Source organism: Sus scrofa, chromosome 14 (assembly GCF_000003025.6).
Source record: "Sus scrofa isolate TJ Tabasco breed Duroc chromosome 14, Sscrofa11.1, whole genome shotgun sequence".
NCBI classification, from domain to species: domain Eukaryota; kingdom Metazoa; phylum Chordata; class Mammalia; order Artiodactyla; family Suidae; genus Sus; species Sus scrofa.
Genome location: NC_010456.5, coordinates 51,715,865 through 51,732,125, shown reverse-complemented (window position 1 = coordinate 51,732,125; position 16,261 = coordinate 51,715,865). Strand labels below are relative to the sequence as shown.

Below are 16,261 nucleotides of genomic sequence, written 5' to 3'. Positions count from 1 at the left end.
CCCCTCCTCACCTCTCCTCCCTGCCCGCCCCACCCCCACCCCCCACCCCGGTGCCCCCAAGCCCGGCCACCCCCTCCCCCCTCCCCCCTAGCCCGGCCACCCCACACCCACCCCGACCCCCTCCCCTGCCAGCCTCAGGGCCCTGCCTCCTGCCCCAGGCCCAGCCCAAGCCCCTTCCTTGCGAAAGCCGCCTCTTCAGCAGGGCCTCTCTCTGATCTGTGTCAGGCTCTGGGACCCTATGGGTCCCGAGTGCCTCTCTGGGTCTGGGGGTCGTATCCCCTCCTCCCGCCACCTCTCCTTCCGTCTCTGGGTCTCTGTCAGTCTCCCTAGCTTCTTCTCTCTCCCTCTCTCTCCCCTCTCTCTCTCTCTCTCTCTCTCTCTCTCTCTCTCCTGCCCCCCCCCACCCCCGCCTGCGCTGGCACGCGCACCCGCGCGCGCGTTTGTGTGTGTGTGTGTGTGTGTGTGTGTGTGTGTGTGTGTTGTGAAAGTGTGACAGAGCCAGAGAGCCAGAGAGAGACGTGGTGGGTGGGTGGGGGTGGCATCTTGTGGGCAGGGGAACAGGCTCCGAGCCCGCCCGGCCGCCTGCCCATCCTCAGCTCTCCCCGCCAGGAGCTCTCCGGTTTGACGACGAGGCCCCCCGCCCCGTGTCCTGGACTCCTGTGGGGAAGGGTGGCCTTGGAAAGGCCACCTGGCGGGCCTGATGCCCTCCTGCTGCACGCTGGTCGCTCCGCGTGGGGTTGGCGCAAGGGTGAGGGGGGCGGAGGGGGGCGGGAGGGGCGGCCAGACCCCGGGCTGGGCTGGGCCTAGGTCTGCAGCGGGCTCCGGGGAAAGGGAGCCTGGGGCCTTGACCCCTCCGGGGCCACGCCCCCCGACCCCCGCCCAGCTGCGAGTGAGCGAGCGGCCTGTGGATTGCCGAGCGCAGACGGGCCTGCCGAGCGCCCCCCGTCCTGGCATGGCATGGGAGAGTGGCGAGACTTCCACCACCCTCCGGGTGCCAGAGGCCTCTGGTCCCCTGGGTCGGCAGCGGGGCCCTGCGGCGGCGGGCTGCGTGGGCAGAGGCGCCCGCAGAGGGGCAGGCCAAGCGCCAGGCGGCCCGGAGGCCCCGGAGGCCCGGAGGCCCGGAGGCCCGGAGGCGCGGCGGCGGGCTCTTGGGGCGGCGCGCGGCACCCTCCTCCGTCTACGGCCATACCACCCTGAACGCGCCCGATCTCGTCTGATCTCGGAAGCTAAGCAGGGTCGGGCCTGGTTAGTACTTGGATGGGAGACCGCCTGGGAATACCGGGTGCTGTAGGCTTTTTGCCTCCCTCTCCTTTAGGCGCCGCCGCCGCCGCCGCCCCCTTCAGCGCAGTTCACCGCCAGCCCCAGCGCCCCCTGCCCCGACTGCCCCTCCCGCCCCACCGCGCGGGGCCGTCGTGCGGCGCGGCCAGCCAGTGGCCCGCGCCCGCAGGCGGCCTCATCCCAGCCCTCGGACCTCAGAGCCCCAGCCCCCGCCCCTCCCCGCCGCCGGCCCGGGCTCCCTCCGAAGGGCCTGGCCCACTGCACGCTGGCTGGCCTGTCGGCCGGCCGTGACCTGCCCGCTCGCCCCACGGACAGCTGCTCCCCTCCTTCGCCCGGGACCCAAGGCCCGGCCCTTCGGCCGGATGGATGGACGGATATTGGCCCCGGCAGATGGACAGGCGGACGGTCGGTCGGCTGCCGGCCGGCTCCTGGAACCTGGGCCCCTCCATACTACCCATTTCCTGGGCCCTCCCGATCCAGGAAACAAGACGGGCGGGGCGTGGGCCGGCCAGGAGCCCTCAAGACAGTCCCGGGGCGCGGCGCCGCCCAGAGGGGGCAAGAACCCGTGTCCCGAGGTAGAGAGAAAAAGCAACGGAGACAAAGCAAGCCGACCGCACGCTCCAGCCCGAACGTGCACCCACCTCACCTCACTGTCTCGGGGGGCTTCTCCTGGCCTGAGAGGGACCTGGCGGGGAAGGCATCCAAGCGGAAGCGGAATCCTGACACCTTGGCTGCAGGTCCTGGGCCCCTCCCCCGTCCCCGCCTCTGCCTGGACCCCTCCTCACCTCTCCTCCCTGCCCGCCCCACCCCCACCCCCCACCCCGGTGCCCCCAAGCCCGGCCACCCCCCTCCCCCTCCCCCCTAGCCCGGCCACCCCACACCCACCCCGACCCCCTCCCCTGCCAGCCTCAGGGCCCTGCCTCCTGCCCCAGGCCCAGCCCAAGCCCTTCCTTGCGAAAGCCGCCTCTTCAGCAGGGCCTCTCTCTGATCTGTGTCAGGCTCTGGGACCCTATGGGTCCCGAGTGCCTCTCTGGGTCTGGGGGTCGTATCCCCTCCTCCCGCCACCTCTCCTTCCGTCTCTGGGTCTCTGTCAGTCTCCCTAGCTTCTTCTCTCTCCCTCTCTCTCCCCTCTCTCTCTCTCTCTCTCTCTCTCTCTCTCTCTCTCTCTGCCCCCCCCACCCCCGCCTGCGCTGGCACGCGCACCCGCGCGCGCGTTTGTGTGTGTGTGTGTGTGTGTGTGTGTGTGTGTGTGTGTGTGAAGTGTGACAGAGCCAGAGAGCCAGAGAGAGACGTGGTGGGTGGGTGGGGGTGGCATCTTGTGGGCAGGGGAACAGGCTCCGAGCCCGCCCGGCCGCCTGCCCATCCTCAGCTCTCCCCGCCAGGAGCTCTCCGGTTTGACGACGAGGCCCCCCGCCCCGTGTCCTGGACTCCTGTGGGGAAGGGTGGCCTTGGAAAGGCCACCTGGCGGGCCTGATGCCCTCCTGCTGCACGCTGGTCGCTCCGCGTGGGGTTGGCGCAAGGGTGAGGGGGGCGGAGGGGGGCGGGAGGGGCGGCCAGACCCCGGGCTGGGCTGGGCCTAGGTCTGCAGCGGGCTCCGGGGAAAGGGAGCCTGGGGCCTTGACCCCTCCGGGGCCACGCCCCCCGACCCCCGCCCAGCTGCGAGTGAGCGAGCGGCCTGTGGATTGCCGAGCGCAGACGGGCCTGCCGAGCGCCCCCCGTCCTGGCATGGCATGGGAGAGTGGCGAGACTTCCACCACCCTCCGGGTGCCAGAGGCCTCTGGTCCCCTGGGTCGGCAGCGGGCTGCGTGGGCAGAGGCGCCCGCAGAGGGGCAGGCCAAGCGCCAGGCGGCCCGGAGGCCCCGGAGGCCCGGAGGCCCGGAGGCCCGGAGTCCCGGAGGCCCGGAGGCGCGGCGGCGGGCTCTTGGGGCGGCGCGCGGCACCCTCCTCCGTCTACGGCCATACCACCCTGAACGCGCCCGATCTCGTCTGATCTCGGAAGCTAAGCAGGGTCGGGCCTGGTTAGTACTTGGATGGGAGACCGCCTGGGAATACCGGGTGCTGTAGGCTTTTTGCCTCCCTCTCCTTTAGGCGCCGCCGCCGCCGCCTGCAGCACGCTGGCTGACCTGGCCGCTCGCATACAATGCCTGCCCCTAAGCCGGAATCCCGGAACCCTTCGGCGTGGGCCGGTTCCTGGGCCCCTCAAGACAGCCGGTCGCGGCTCCGGCGCCCTGGTGGGACCCCTCCTCACCTCTCTCCCTGGGCCCCTACCCCACCCACGGGCACCAAGCCCGCCGACCCTCCCCCGCCGGCCACCCCACTCAACCCCACGTCCTCCGGGGGCCCTGCCTCCTGCCCAGGGCCCGGCAAGCCCTTCCCGAAGCGTGAGCGAATTGTCACCTGGGACTATGGGTCCGAGGCCCTGGTCCCCCTCCTCCCGCCACCTCTCCCTGCCCTGCACTCCCTACTTCTTCCCCCCCCCCCCCCCCCCCCCCCCCTCCCCCCCCCCCCCCCCCCCCCCTGCCTGGGGCACGCGCACCCGCCGCGCCTGGCGGCCAGGGGCCACGCTCCGCCCCACCCCCGTCCTCAGCTGCGGCGGTGAGCGGCGGACCTTGGATGCCCTTGGCGGCACCGGGCCTGGCCGACTCCCCCCGTCCCTGCGCATGGCTGGGGGGGGTGGGCGGAGACTTCCACCACCCTCCGGGGTGCCTGAGGCCTCGTGGCCCCCGCGCTCGGCAGCGGGGCTGGCGTGGGCCAGAGGCCGCCCGACCCGGCATGGCAGCGAAGGCGGCCACAGGGGCCGAGGCCCTGGCCCCTGGGCGGCGGCCTGCGGCGCGAGGCACCCGCCCAGATCGGCGCAGTTCACCGCCAGCCCCAGCGCCCCCTGCCCCGACTGGCCCCTCCCCGCCCCACCGCGCGGGGCCGTCGTGCGGCGCGGCCAGCCAGTGGCCCGCGCCCGCAGGCGGCCTCATCCCAGCCCTCGGACCTCAGAGCCCCAGCCCCCGCCCCTCCCCGCCGCCGGCCCGGGCTCCCTCCGAAGGGCCTGGCCCACTGCACGCTGGCTGGCCTGTCGGCCGGCCGTGACCTGCCCGCTCGCCCCACGGACAGCTGCTCCCCTCCTTCGCCCGGGACCCAAGGCCCGGCCCTTCGGCCGGATGGATGGACGGATATTGGCCCCGGCAGATGGACAGGCGGACGGTCGGTCGGCTGCCGGCCGGCTCCTGGAACCTGGGCCCCTCCATACTACCCATTTCCTGGGCCCTCCCGATCCAGGAAACAAGACGGGCGGGGCGTGGGCCGGCCAGGAGCCCTCAAGACAGTCCCGGGGCGCGGCGCCGCCCAGAGGGGGCAAGAACCCGTGTCCCGAGGTAGAGAGAAAAAGCAACGGAGACAAAGCAAGCCGACTGGTCCCCATGCGCACGCTCCAGCCCGAACGTGCACCCACCTCACCTCACTGTCTCGGGGGGCTTCTCCTGGCCTGAGAGGGACCTGGCGGGGAAGGCATCCAAGCGGAAGCGGAATCCTGACACCTTGGCTGCAGGTCCTGGGCCCCTCCCCCGTCCCCGCCTCTGCCTGGACCCCTCCTCACCTCTCCTCCCTGCCCGCCCCACCCCCACCCCCCACCCCGGTGCCCCCAAGCCCGGCCACCCCCCTCCCCCCTCCCCCCTAGCCCGGCCACCCCACACCCACCCCGACCCCCTCCCCTGCCAGCCTCAGGGCCCTGCCTCCTGCCCCAGGCCCAGCCCAAGCCCCTTCCTTGCGAAAGCCGCCTCTTCAGCAGGGCCTCTCTCTGATCTGTGTCAGGCTCTGGGACCCTATGGGTCCCGAGTGCCTCTCTGGGTCTGGGGGTCGTATCCCCTCCTCCCGCCACCTCTCCTTCCGTCTCTGGGTCTCTGTCAGTCTCCCTAGCTTCTTCTCTCTCCCTCTCTCTCCCTCTCTCTCTCTCTCTCTCTCTCTCTCTCTCTCTCTCTCTCTCTCTCCCCCCCCCCCCCCCGCCTGCGCTGGCACGCGCACCCGCGCGCGCGTTTGTGTGTGTGTGTGTGTGTGTGTGTGTGTGTGTGTGTTGTGAAAGTGTGACAGAGCCAGAGAGCCAGAGAGAGACGTGGTGGGTGGGTGGGGGTGGCATCTTGTGGGCAGGGGAACAGGCTCCGAGCCCGCCCGGCCGCCTGCCCATCCTCAGCTCTCCCCGCCAGGAGCTCTCCGGTTTGACGACGAGGCCCCCCGCCCCGTGTCCTGGACTCCTGTGGGGAAGGGTGGCCTTGGAAAGGCCACCTGGCGGGCCTGATGCCCTCCTGCTGCACGCTGGTCGCTCCGCGTGGGGTTGGCGCAAGGGTGAGGGGGGCGGAGGGGGGCGGGAGGGGCGGCCAGACCCCGGGCTGGGCTGGGCCTAGGTCTGCAGCGGGCTCCGGGGAAAGGGAGCCTGGGGCCTTGACCCCTCCGGGGCCACGCCCCCCGACCCCCGCCCAGCTGCGAGTGAGCGAGCGGCCTGTGGATTGCCGAGCGCAGACGGGCCTGCCGAGCGCCCCCCGTCCTGGCATGGCATGGGAGAGTGGCGAGACTTCCACCACCCTCCGGGTGCCAGAGGCCTCTGGTCCCCTGGGTCGGCAGCGGGGCCCTGCGGCGGCGGGCTGCGTGGGCAGAGGCGCCCGCAGAGGGGCAGGCCAAGCGCCAGGCGGCCCGGAGGCCCCGGAGGCCCGGAGGCCCGGAGGCCCGGAGGCCCGGAGGCCCGGAGGCGCGGCGGCGGGCTCTTGGGGCGGCGCGCGGCACCCTCCTCCGTCTACGGCCATACCACCCTGAACGCGCCCGATCTCGTCTGATCTCGGAAGCTAAGCAGGGTCGGGCCTGGTTAGTACTTGGATGGGAGACCGCCTGGGAATACCGGGTGCTGTAGGCTTTTTGCCTCCCTCTCCTTTAGGCGCCGCCGCCGCCGCCGCCCCCTTCAGCGCAGTTCACCGCCAGCCCCAGCGCCCCCTGCCCCGACTGCCCCTCCCGCCCCACCGCGCGGGGCCGTCGTGCGGCGCGGCCAGCCAGTGGCCCGCGCCCGCAGGCGGCCTCATCCCAGCCCTCGGACCTCAGAGCCCCAGCCCCCGCCCCTCCCCGCCGCCGGCCCGGGCTCCCTCCGAAGGGCCTGGCCCACTGCACGCTGGCTGGCCTGTCGGCCGGCCGTGACCTGCCCGCTCGCCCCACGGACAGCTGCTCCCCTCCTTCGCCCGGGACCCAAGGCCCGGCCCTTCGGCCGGATGGATGGACGGATATTGGCCCCGGCAGATGGACAGGCGGACGGTCGGTCGGCTGCCGGCCGGCTCCTGGAACCTGGGCCCCTCCATACTACCCATTTCCTGGGCCCTCCCGATCCAGGAAACAAGACGGGCGGGGCGTGGGCCGGCCAGGAGCCCTCAAGACAGTCCCGGGGCGCGGCGCCGCCCAGAGGGGGCAAGAACCCGTGTCCCGAGGTAGAGAGAAAAAGCAACGGAGACAAAGCAAGCCGACCGACCGCTCCAGCCCGAACGTGCACCCACCTCACCTCACTGTCTCGGGGGGCTTCTCCTGGCCTGAGAGGGACCTGGCGGGGAAGGCATCCAAGCGGAAGCGGAATCCTGACACCTTGGCTGCAGGTCCTGGGCCCCTCCCCCGTCCCCGCCTCTGCCTGGACCCCTCCTCACCTCTCCTCCCTGCCCGCCCCACCCCCACCCCCCACCCCGGTGCCCCCAAGCCCGGCCACCCCCCTCCCCCTCCCCCTAGCCCGGCCACCCCACACCCACCCCGACCCCCTCCCCTGCCAGCCTCAGGGCCCTGCCTCCTGCCCCAGGCCCAGCCCAAGCCCCTTCCTTGCGAAAGCCGCCTCTTCAGCAGGGCCTCTCTCTGATCTGTGTCAGGCTCTGGGACCCTATGGGTCCCGAGTGCCTCTCTGGGTCTGGGGGTCGTATCCCCTCCTCCCGCCACCTCTCCTTCCGTCTCTGGGTCTCTGTCAGTCTCCCTAGCTTCTTCTCTCTCCCTCTCTCTCCCCTCTCTCTCTCTCTCTCTCTCTCTCTCTCTCTCTCTCTCTCTGCCCCCCCCACCCCCGCCTGCGCTGGCACGCGCACCCGCGCGCGCGTTTGTGTGTGTGTGTGTGTGTGTGTGTGTGTGTGTGTGTTGTGAAGTGTGACAGAGCCAGAGAGCCAGAGAGAGACGTGGTGGGTGGGTGGGGGTGGCATCTTGTGGGCAGGGGAACAGGCTCCGAGCCCGCCCGGCCGCCTGCCCATCCTCAGCTCTCCCCGCCAGGAGCTCTCCGGTTTGACGACGAGGCCCCCCGCCCCGTGTCCTGGACTCCTGTGGGGAAGGGTGGCCTTGGAAAGGCCACCTGGCGGGCCTGATGCCCTCCTGCTGCACGCTGGTCGCTCCGCGTGGGGTTGGCGCAAGGGTGAGGGGGGCGGAGGGGGGCGGGAGGGGCGGCCAGACCCCGGGCTGGGCTGGGCCTAGGTCTGCAGCGGGCTCCGGGGAAAGGGAGCCTGGGGCCTTGACCCCTCCGGGGCCACGCCCCCCGACCCCCGCCCAGCTGCGAGTGAGCGAGCGGCCTGTGGATTGCCGAGCGCAGACGGGCCTGCCGAGCGCCCCCCGTCCTGGCATGGCATGGGAGAGTGGCGAGACTTCCACCACCCTCCGGGTGCCAGAGGCCTCTGGTCCCCTGGGTCGGCAGCGGGGCCCTGCGGCGGCGGGCTGCGTGGGCAGAGGCGCCCGCAGAGGGGCAGGCCAAGCGCCAGGCGGCCCGGAGGCCCCGGAGGCCCGGAGGCCCGGAGGCCCGGAGGCCCGGAGGCGCGGCGGCGGGCTCTTGGGGCGGCGCGCGGCACCCTCCTCCGTCTACGGCCATACCACCCTGAACGCGCCCGATCTCGTCTGATCTCGGAAGCTAAGCAGGGTCGGGCCTGGTTAGTACTTGGATGGGAGACCGCCTGGGAATACCGGGTGCTGTAGGCTTTTTGCCTCCCTCTCCTTTAGGCGCCGCCGCCGCCGCCGCCGCCCCCTTCAGCGCAGTTCACCGCCAGCCCCAGCGCCCCCTGCCCCGACTGCCCCTCCCGCCCCACCGCGCGGGGCCGTCGTGCGGCGCGGCCAGCCAGTGGCCCGCGCCCGCAGGCGGCCTCATCCCAGCCCTCGGACCTCAGAGCCCCAGCCCCCGCCCCTCCCCGCCGCCGGCCCGGGCTCCCTCCGAAGGGCCTGGCCCACTGCACGCTGGCTGGCCTGTCGGCCGGCCGTGACCTGCCCGCTCGCCCCACGGACAGCTGCTCCCCTCCTTCGCCCGGGACCCAAGGCCCGGCCCTTCGGCCGGATGGATGGACGGATATTGGCCCCGGCAGATGGACAGGCGGACGGTCGGTCGGCTGCCGGCCGGCTCCTGGAACCTGGGCCCCTCCATACTACCCATTTCCTGGGCCCTCCCGATCCAGGAAACAAGACGGGCGGGGCGTGGGCCGGCCAGGAGCCCTCAAGACAGTCCCGGGGCGCGGCGCCGCCCAGAGGGGGCAAGAACCCGTGTCCCGAGGTAGAGAGAAAAAGCAACGGAGACAAAGCAAGCCGACCGGTCCCATGCCACGCTCCAGCCCGAACGTGCACCCACCTCACCTCACTGTCTCGGGGGGCTTCTCCTGGCCTGAGAGGGACCTGGCGGGGAAGGCATCCAAGCGGAAGCGGAATCCTGACACCTTGGCTGCAGGTCCTGGGCCCCTCCCCCGTCCCCGCCTCTGCCTGGACCCCTCCTCACCTCTCCTCCCTGCCCGCCCCACCCCCACCCCCACCCCGGTGCCCCCAAGCCCGGCCACCCCCCTCCCCCCTCCCCCCTAGCCCGGCCACCCCACACCCACCCCGACCCCCTCCCCTGCCAGCCTCAGGGCCCTGCCTCCTGCCCCAGGCCCAGCCCAAGCCCCTTCCTTGCGAAAGCCGCCTCTTCAGCAGGGCCTCTCTCTGATCTGTGTCAGGCTCTGGGACCCTATGGGTCCCGAGTGCCTCTCTGGGTCTGGGGGTCGTATCCCCTCCTCCCGCCACCTCTCCTTCCGTCTCTGGGTCTCTGTCAGTCTCCCTAGCTTCTTCTCTCTCCCTCTCTCTCCCCTCTCTCTCTCTCTCTCTCTCTCTCTCTCTCTCTCTCTCTCTGCCCCCCCCACCCCCGCCTGCGCTGGCACGCGCACCCGCGCGCGCGTTTGTGTGTGTGTGTGTGTGTGTGTGTGTGTGTGTGTGTGTTGTGAAAGTGTGACAGAGCCAGAGAGCCAGAGAGAGACGTGGTGGGTGGGTGGGGGTGGCATCTTGTGGGCAGGGGAACAGGCTCCGAGCCCGCCCGGCCGCCTGCCCATCCTCAGCTCTCCCCGCCAGGAGCTCTCCGGTTTGACGACGAGGCCCCCCGCCCCGTGTCCTGGACTCCTGTGGGGAAGGGTGGCCTTGGAAAGGCCACCTGGCGGGCCTGATGCCCTCCTGCTGCACGCTGGTCGCTCCGCGTGGGGTTGGCGCAAGGGTGAGGGGGGCGGAGGGGGGCGGGAGGGGCGGCCAGACCCCGGGCTGGGCTGGGCCTAGGTCTGCAGCGGGCTCCGGGGAAAGGGAGCCTGGGGCCTTGACCCCTCCGGGGCCACGCCCCCCGACCCCCGCCCAGCTGCGAGTGAGCGAGCGGCCTGTGGATTGCCGAGCGCAGACGGGCCTGCCGAGCGCCCCCCGTCCTGGCATGGCATGGGAGAGTGGCGAGACTTCCACCACCCTCCGGGTGCCAGAGGCCTCTGGTCCCCTGGGTCGGCAGCGGGGCCCTGCGGCGGCGGGCTGCGTGGGCAGAGGCGCCCGCAGAGGGGCAGGCCAAGCGCCAGGCGGCCCGGAGGCCCCGGAGGCCCGGAGGCCCGGAGGCCCGGAGGCGCGGCGGCGGGCTCTTGGGGCGGCGCGCGGCACCCTCCTCCGTCTACGGCCATACCACCCTGAACGCGCCCGATCTCGTCTGATCTCGGAAGCTAAGCAGGGTCGGGCCTGGTTAGTACTTGGATGGGAGACCGCCTGGGAATACCGGGTGCTGTAGGCTTTTTGCCTCCCTCTCCTTTAGGCGCCGCCGCCGCCGCCGCCGCCCCCTTCAGCGCAGTTCACCGCCAGCCCCAGCGCCCCCTGCCCCGACTGCCCCTCCCGCCCCACCGCGCGGGGCCGTCGTGCGGCGCGGCCAGCCAGTGGCCCGCGCCCGCAGGCGGCCTCATCCCAGCCCTCGGACCTCAGAGCCCCAGCCCCCGCCCCTCCCCGCCGCCGGCCCGGGCTCCCTCCGAAGGGCCTGGCCCACTGCACGCTGGCTGGCCTGTCGGCCGGCCGTGACCTGCCCGCTCGCCCCACGGACAGCTGCTCCCCTCCTTCGCCCGGGACCCAAGGCCCGGCCCTTCGGCCGGATGGATGGACGGATATTGGCCCCGGCAGATGGACAGGCGGACGGTCGGTCGGCTGCCGGCCGGCTCCTGGAACCTGGGCCCCTCCATACTACCCATTTCCTGGGCCCTCCCGATCCAGGAAACAAGACGGGCGGGGCGTGGGCCGGCCAGGAGCCCTCAAGACAGTCCCGGGGCGCGGCGCCGCCCAGAGGGGGCAAGAACCCGTGTCCCGAGGTAGAGAGAAAAAGCAACGGAGACAAAGCAAGCCGACCGACCGCTCCAGCCCGAACGTGCACCCACCTCACCTCACTGTCTCGGGGGGCTTCTCCTGGCCTGAGAGGGACCTGGCGGGGAAGGCATCCAAGCGGAAGCGGAATCCTGACACCTTGGCTGCAGGTCCTGGGCCCCTCCCCCGTCCCCGCCTCTGCCTGGACCCCTCCTCACCTCTCCTCCCTGCCCGCCCCACCCCCACCCCCCACCCCGGTGCCCCCAAGCCCGGCCACCCCCTCCCCCCTCCCCCTAGCCCGGCCACCCCACACCCACCCCGACCCCCTCCCCTGCCAGCCTCAGGGCCCTGCCTCCTGCCCCAGGCCCAGCCCAAGCCCCTTCCTTGCGAAAGCCGCCTCTTCAGCAGGGCCTCTCTCTGATCTGTGTCAGGCTCTGGGACCCTATGGGTCCCGAGTGCCTCTCTGGGTCTGGGGGTCGTATCCCCTCCTCCCGCCACCTCTCCTTCCGTCTCTGGGTCTCTGTCAGTCTCCCTAGCTTCTTCTCTCTCCCTCTCTCTCCCCTCTCTCTCTCTCTCTCTCTCTCTCTCTCTCTCTCTCTCTCTGCCCCCCCCCACCCCCGCCTGCGCTGGCACGCGCACCCGCGCGCGCGTTTGTGTGTGTGTGTGTGTGTGTGTGTGTGTGTGTGTGTTGTGAAAGTGTGACAGAGCCAGAGAGCCAGAGAGAGACGTGGTGGGTGGGTGGGGGTGGCATCTTGTGGGCAGGGGAACAGGCTCCGAGCCCGCCCGGCCGCCTGCCCATCCTCAGCTCTCCCCGCCAGGAGCTCTCCGGTTTGACGACGAGGCCCCCCGCCCCGTGTCCTGGACTCCTGTGGGGAAGGGTGGCCTTGGAAAGGCCACCTGGCGGGCCTGATGCCCTCCTGCTGCACGCTGGTCGCTCCGCGTGGGGTTGGCGCAAGGGTGAGGGGGGCGGAGGGGGGCGGGAGGGGCGGCCAGACCCCGGGCTGGGCTGGGCCTAGGTCTGCAGCGGGCTCCGGGGAAAGGGAGCCTGGGGCCTTGACCCCTCCGGGGCCACGCCCCCCGACCCCCGCCCAGCTGCGAGTGAGCGAGCGGCCTGTGGATTGCCGAGCGCAGACGGGCCTGCCGAGCGCCCCCCGTCCTGGCATGGCATGGGAGAGTGGCGAGACTTCCACCACCCTCCGGGTGCCAGAGGCCTCTGGTCCCCTGGGTCGGCAGCGGGGCCCTGCGGCGGCGGGCTGCGTGGGCAGAGGCGCCCGCAGAGGGGCAGGCCAAGCGCCAGGCGGCCCGGAGGCCCCGGAGGCCCGGAGGCCCGGAGGCCCGGAGGCGCGGCGGCGGGCTCTTGGGGCGGCGCGCGGCACCCTCCTCCGTCTACGGCCATACCACCCTGAACGCGCCCGATCTCGTCTGATCTCGGAAGCTAAGCAGGGTCGGGCCTGGTTAGTACTTGGATGGGAGACCGCCTGGGAATACCGGGTGCTGTAGGCTTTTTGCCTCCCTCTCCTTTAGGCGCCGCCGCCGCCGCCGCCGCCGCCGCCGCCCCCTTCAGCGCAGTTCACCGCCAGCCCCAGCGCCCCCTGCCCCGACTGCCCCTCCCGCCCCACCGCGCGGGGCCGTCGTGCGGCGCGGCCAGCCAGTGGCCCGCGCCCGCAGGCGGCCTCATCCCAGCCCTCGGACCTCAGAGCCCCAGCCCCCGCCCCTCCCCGCCGCCGGCCCGGGCTCCCTCCGAAGGGCCTGGCCCACTGCACGCTGGCTGGCCTGTCGGCCGGCCGTGACCTGCCCGCTCGCCCCACGGACAGCTGCTCCCCTCCTTCGCCCGGGACCCAAGGCCCGGCCCTTCGGCCGGATGGATGGACGGATATTGGCCCCGGCAGATGGACAGGCGGACGGTCGGTCGGCTGCCGGCCGGCTCCTGGAACCTGGGCCCCTCCATACTACCCATTTCCTGGGCCCTCCCGATCCAGGAAACAAGACGGGCGGGGCGTGGGCCGGCCAGGAGCCCTCAAGACAGTCCCGGGGCGCGGCGCCGCCCAGAGGGGGCAAGAACCCGTGTCCCGAGGTAGAGAGAAAAAGCAACGGAGACAAAGCAAGCCGACCGACCGCTCCAGCCCGAACGTGCACCCACCTCACCTCACTGTCTCGGGGGGCTTCTCCTGGCCTGAGAGGGACCTGGCGGGGAAGGCATCCAAGCGGAAGCGGAATCCTGACACCTTGGCTGCAGGTCCTGGGCCCCTCCCCCGTCCCCGCCTCTGCCTGGACCCCTCCTCACCTCTCCTCCCTGCCCGCCCCACCCCCACCCCCCACCCCGGTGCCCCCAAGCCCGGCCACCCCCCTCCCCCCTCCCCCCTAGCCCGGCCACCCCACACCCACCCCGACCCCCTCCCCTGCCAGCCTCAGGGCCCTGCCTCCTGCCCCAGGCCCAGCCCAAGCCCCTTCCTTGCGAAAGCCGCCTCTTCAGCAGGGCCTCTCTCTGATCTGTGTCAGGCTCTGGGACCCTATGGGTCCCGAGTGCCTCTCTGGGTCTGGGGGTCGTATCCCCTCCTCCCGCCACCTCTCCTTCCGTCTCTGGGTCTCTGTCAGTCTCCCTAGCTTCTTCTCTCTCCCTCTCTCTCCCCCTCTCTCTCTCTCTCTCTCTCTCTCTCTCTCTCTCTCTCTCTGCCCCCCCCCCCCCCGCCTGCGCTGGCACGCGCACCCGCGCGCGCGTTTGTGTGTGTGTGTGTGTGTGTGTGTGTGTGTGTGTGTTGTGAAAGTGTGACAGAGCCAGAGAGCCAGAGAGAGACGTGGTGGGTGGGTGGGGGTGGCATCTTGTGGGCAGGGGAACAGGCTCCGAGCCCGCCCGGCCGCCTGCCCATCCTCAGCTCTCCCCGCCAGGAGCTCTCCGGTTTGACGACGAGGCCCCCCGCCCCGTGTCCTGGACTCCTGTGGGGAAGGGTGGCCTTGGAAAGGCCACCTGGCGGGCCTGATGCCCTCCTGCTGCACGCTGGTCGCTCCGCGTGGGGTTGGCGCAAGGGTGAGGGGGGCGGAGGGGGGCGGGAGGGGCGGCCAGACCCCGGGCTGGGCTGGGCCTAGGTCTGCAGCGGGCTCCGGGGAAAGGGAGCCTGGGGCCTTGACCCCTCCGGGGCCACGCCCCCCGACCCCCGCCCAGCTGCGAGTGAGCGAGCGGCCTGTGGATTGCCGAGCGCAGACGGGCCTGCCGAGCGCCCCCCGTCCTGGCATGGCATGGGAGAGTGGCGAGACTTCCACCACCCTCCGGGTGCCAGAGGCCTCTGGTCCCCTGGGTCGGCAGCGGGGCCCTGCGGCGGCGGGCTGCGTGGGCAGAGGCGCCCGCAGAGGGGCAGGCCAAGCGCCAGGCGGCCCGGAGGCCCCGGAGGCCCGGAGGCCCGGAGGCCCGGAGGCCCGGAGGCGCGGCGGCGGGCTCTTGGGGCGGCGCGCGGCACCCTCCTCCGTCTACGGCCATACCACCCTGAACGCGCCCGATCTCGTCTGATCTCGGAAGCTAAGCAGGGTCGGGCCTGGTTAGTACTTGGATGGGAGACCGCCTGGGAATACCGGGTGCTGTAGGCTTTTTGCCTCCCTCTCCTTTAGGCGCCGCCGCCGCCGCCGCCGCCCCCTTCAGCGCAGTTCACCGCCAGCCCCAGCGCCCCCTGCCCCGACTGCCCCTCCCGCCCCACCGCGCGGGGCCGTCGTGCGGCGCGGCCAGCCAGTGGCCCGCGCCCGCAGGCGGCCTCATCCCAGCCCTCGGACCTCAGAGCCCCAGCCCCCGCCCCTCCCCGCCGCCGGCCCGGGCTCCCTCCGAAGGGCCTGGCCCACTGCACGCTGGCTGGCCTGTCGGCCGGCCGTGACCTGCCCGCTCGCCCCACGGACAGCTGCTCCCCTCCTTCGCCCGGGACCCAAGGCCCGGCCCTTCGGCCGGATGGATGGACGGATATTGGCCCCGGCAGATGGACAGGCGGACGGTCGGTCGGCTGCCGGCCGGCTCCTGGAACCTGGGCCCCTCCATACTACCCATTTCCTGGGCCCTCCCGATCCAGGAAACAAGACGGGCGGGGCGTGGGCCGGCCAGGAGCCCTCAAGACAGTCCCGGGGCGCGGCGCCGCCCAGAGGGGGCAAGAACCCGTGTCCCGAGGTAGAGAGAAAAAGCAACGGAGACAAAGCAAGCCGACTGGTCCCCATGCGCACGCTCCAGCCCGAACGTGCACCCACCTCACCTCACTGTCTCGGGGGGCTTCTCCTGGCCTGAGAGGGACCTGGCGGGGAAGGCATCCAAGCGGAAGCGGAATCCTGACACCTTGGCTGCAGGTCCTGGGCCCCTCCCCCGTCCCCGCCTCTGCCTGGACCCCTCCTCACCTCTCCTCCCTGCCCGCCCCACCCCCACCCCCCACCCCGGTGCCCCCAAGCCCGGCCACCCCCCTCCCCCCTCCCCCCTAGCCCGGCCACCCCACACCCACCCCGACCCCCTCCCCTGCCAGCCTCAGGGCCCTGCCTCCTGCCCCAGGCCCAGCCCAAGCCCCTTCCTTGCGAAAGCCGCCTCTTCAGCAGGGCCTCTCTCTGATCTGTGTCAGGCTCTGGGACCCTATGGGTCCCGAGTGCCTCTCTGGGTCTGGGGGTCGTATCCCCTCCTCCCGCCACCTCTCCTTCCGTCTCTGGGTCTCTGTCAGTCTCCCTAGCTTCTTCTCTCTCCCTCTCTCTCCCCCTCTCTCTCTCTCTCTCTCTCTCTCTCTCTCTCTCTCTCTGCCCCCCCCCCCCCCGCCTGCGCTGGCACGCGCACCCGCGCGCGCGTTTGTGTGTGTGTGTGTGTGTGTGTGTGTGTGTGTGTGTTGTGAAAGTGTGACAGAGCCAGAGAGCCAGAGAGAGACGTGGTGGGTGGGTGGGGGTGGCATCTTGTGGGCAGGGGAACAGGCTCCGAGCCCGCCCGGCCGCCTGCCCATCCTCAGCTCTCCCCGCCAGGAGCTCTCCGGTTTGACGACGAGGCCCCCCGCCCCGTGTCCTGGACTCCTGTGGGGAAGGGTGGCCTTGGAAAGGCCACCTGGCGGGCCTGATGCCCTCCTGCTGCACGCTGGTCGCTCCGCGTGGGGTTGGCGCAAGGGTGAGGGGGGCGGAGGGGGGCGGGAGGGGCGGCCAGACCCCGGGCTGGGCTGGGCCTAGGTCTGCAGCGGGCTCCGGGGAAAGGGAGCCTGGGGCCTTGACCCCTCCGGGGCCACGCCCCCCGACCCCCGCCCAGCTGCGAGTGAGCGAGCGGCCTGTGGATTGCCGAGCGCAGACGGGCCTGCCGAGCGCCCCCCGTCCTGGCATGGCATGGGAGAGTGGCGAGACTTCCACCACCCTCCGGGTGCCAGAGGCCTCTGGTCCCCTGGGTCGGCAGCGGGGCCCTGCGGCGGCGGGCTGCGTGGGCAGA

At 72.3% G+C, this 16,261-nt stretch overlaps 3 protein-coding genes across 3 annotated transcripts; all 3 read left to right on the top strand.

Annotated features, from left to right (window-relative positions):
* LOC110256818 (basic salivary proline-rich protein 1-like) lies at window positions 3,419-4,757 on the top strand. Its single transcript, XM_021073691.1, has 2 exons — window positions 3,419-3,732; window positions 3,866-4,757. Exons 1-2 carry the CDS (start codon window positions 3,419-3,421, stop codon window positions 4,755-4,757), a joined length of 1,206 nt encoding a protein of 401 aa, XP_020929350.1.
* LOC110256817 (basic proline-rich protein-like) lies at window positions 5,093-8,232 on the top strand. The gene is made up of 4 exons (XM_021073690.1): window positions 5,093-5,170; window positions 5,667-6,086; window positions 6,191-6,890; window positions 7,537-8,232. The coding sequence occupies exons 1-4, from the start codon at window positions 5,093-5,095 to the stop codon at window positions 7,626-7,628; spliced, it is 1,290 nt and encodes a 429-aa protein (XP_020929349.1). The 3' UTR covers window positions 7,629-8,232.
* Window positions 11,761-14,431, top strand: LOC110256816 (translation initiation factor IF-2-like). The gene is made up of 4 exons (XM_021073689.1): window positions 11,761-11,808; window positions 12,059-12,271; window positions 12,376-13,087; window positions 13,738-14,431. Exons 1-4 carry the CDS (start codon window positions 11,761-11,763, stop codon window positions 13,827-13,829), a joined length of 1,065 nt encoding a protein of 354 aa, XP_020929348.1. The 3' UTR covers window positions 13,830-14,431.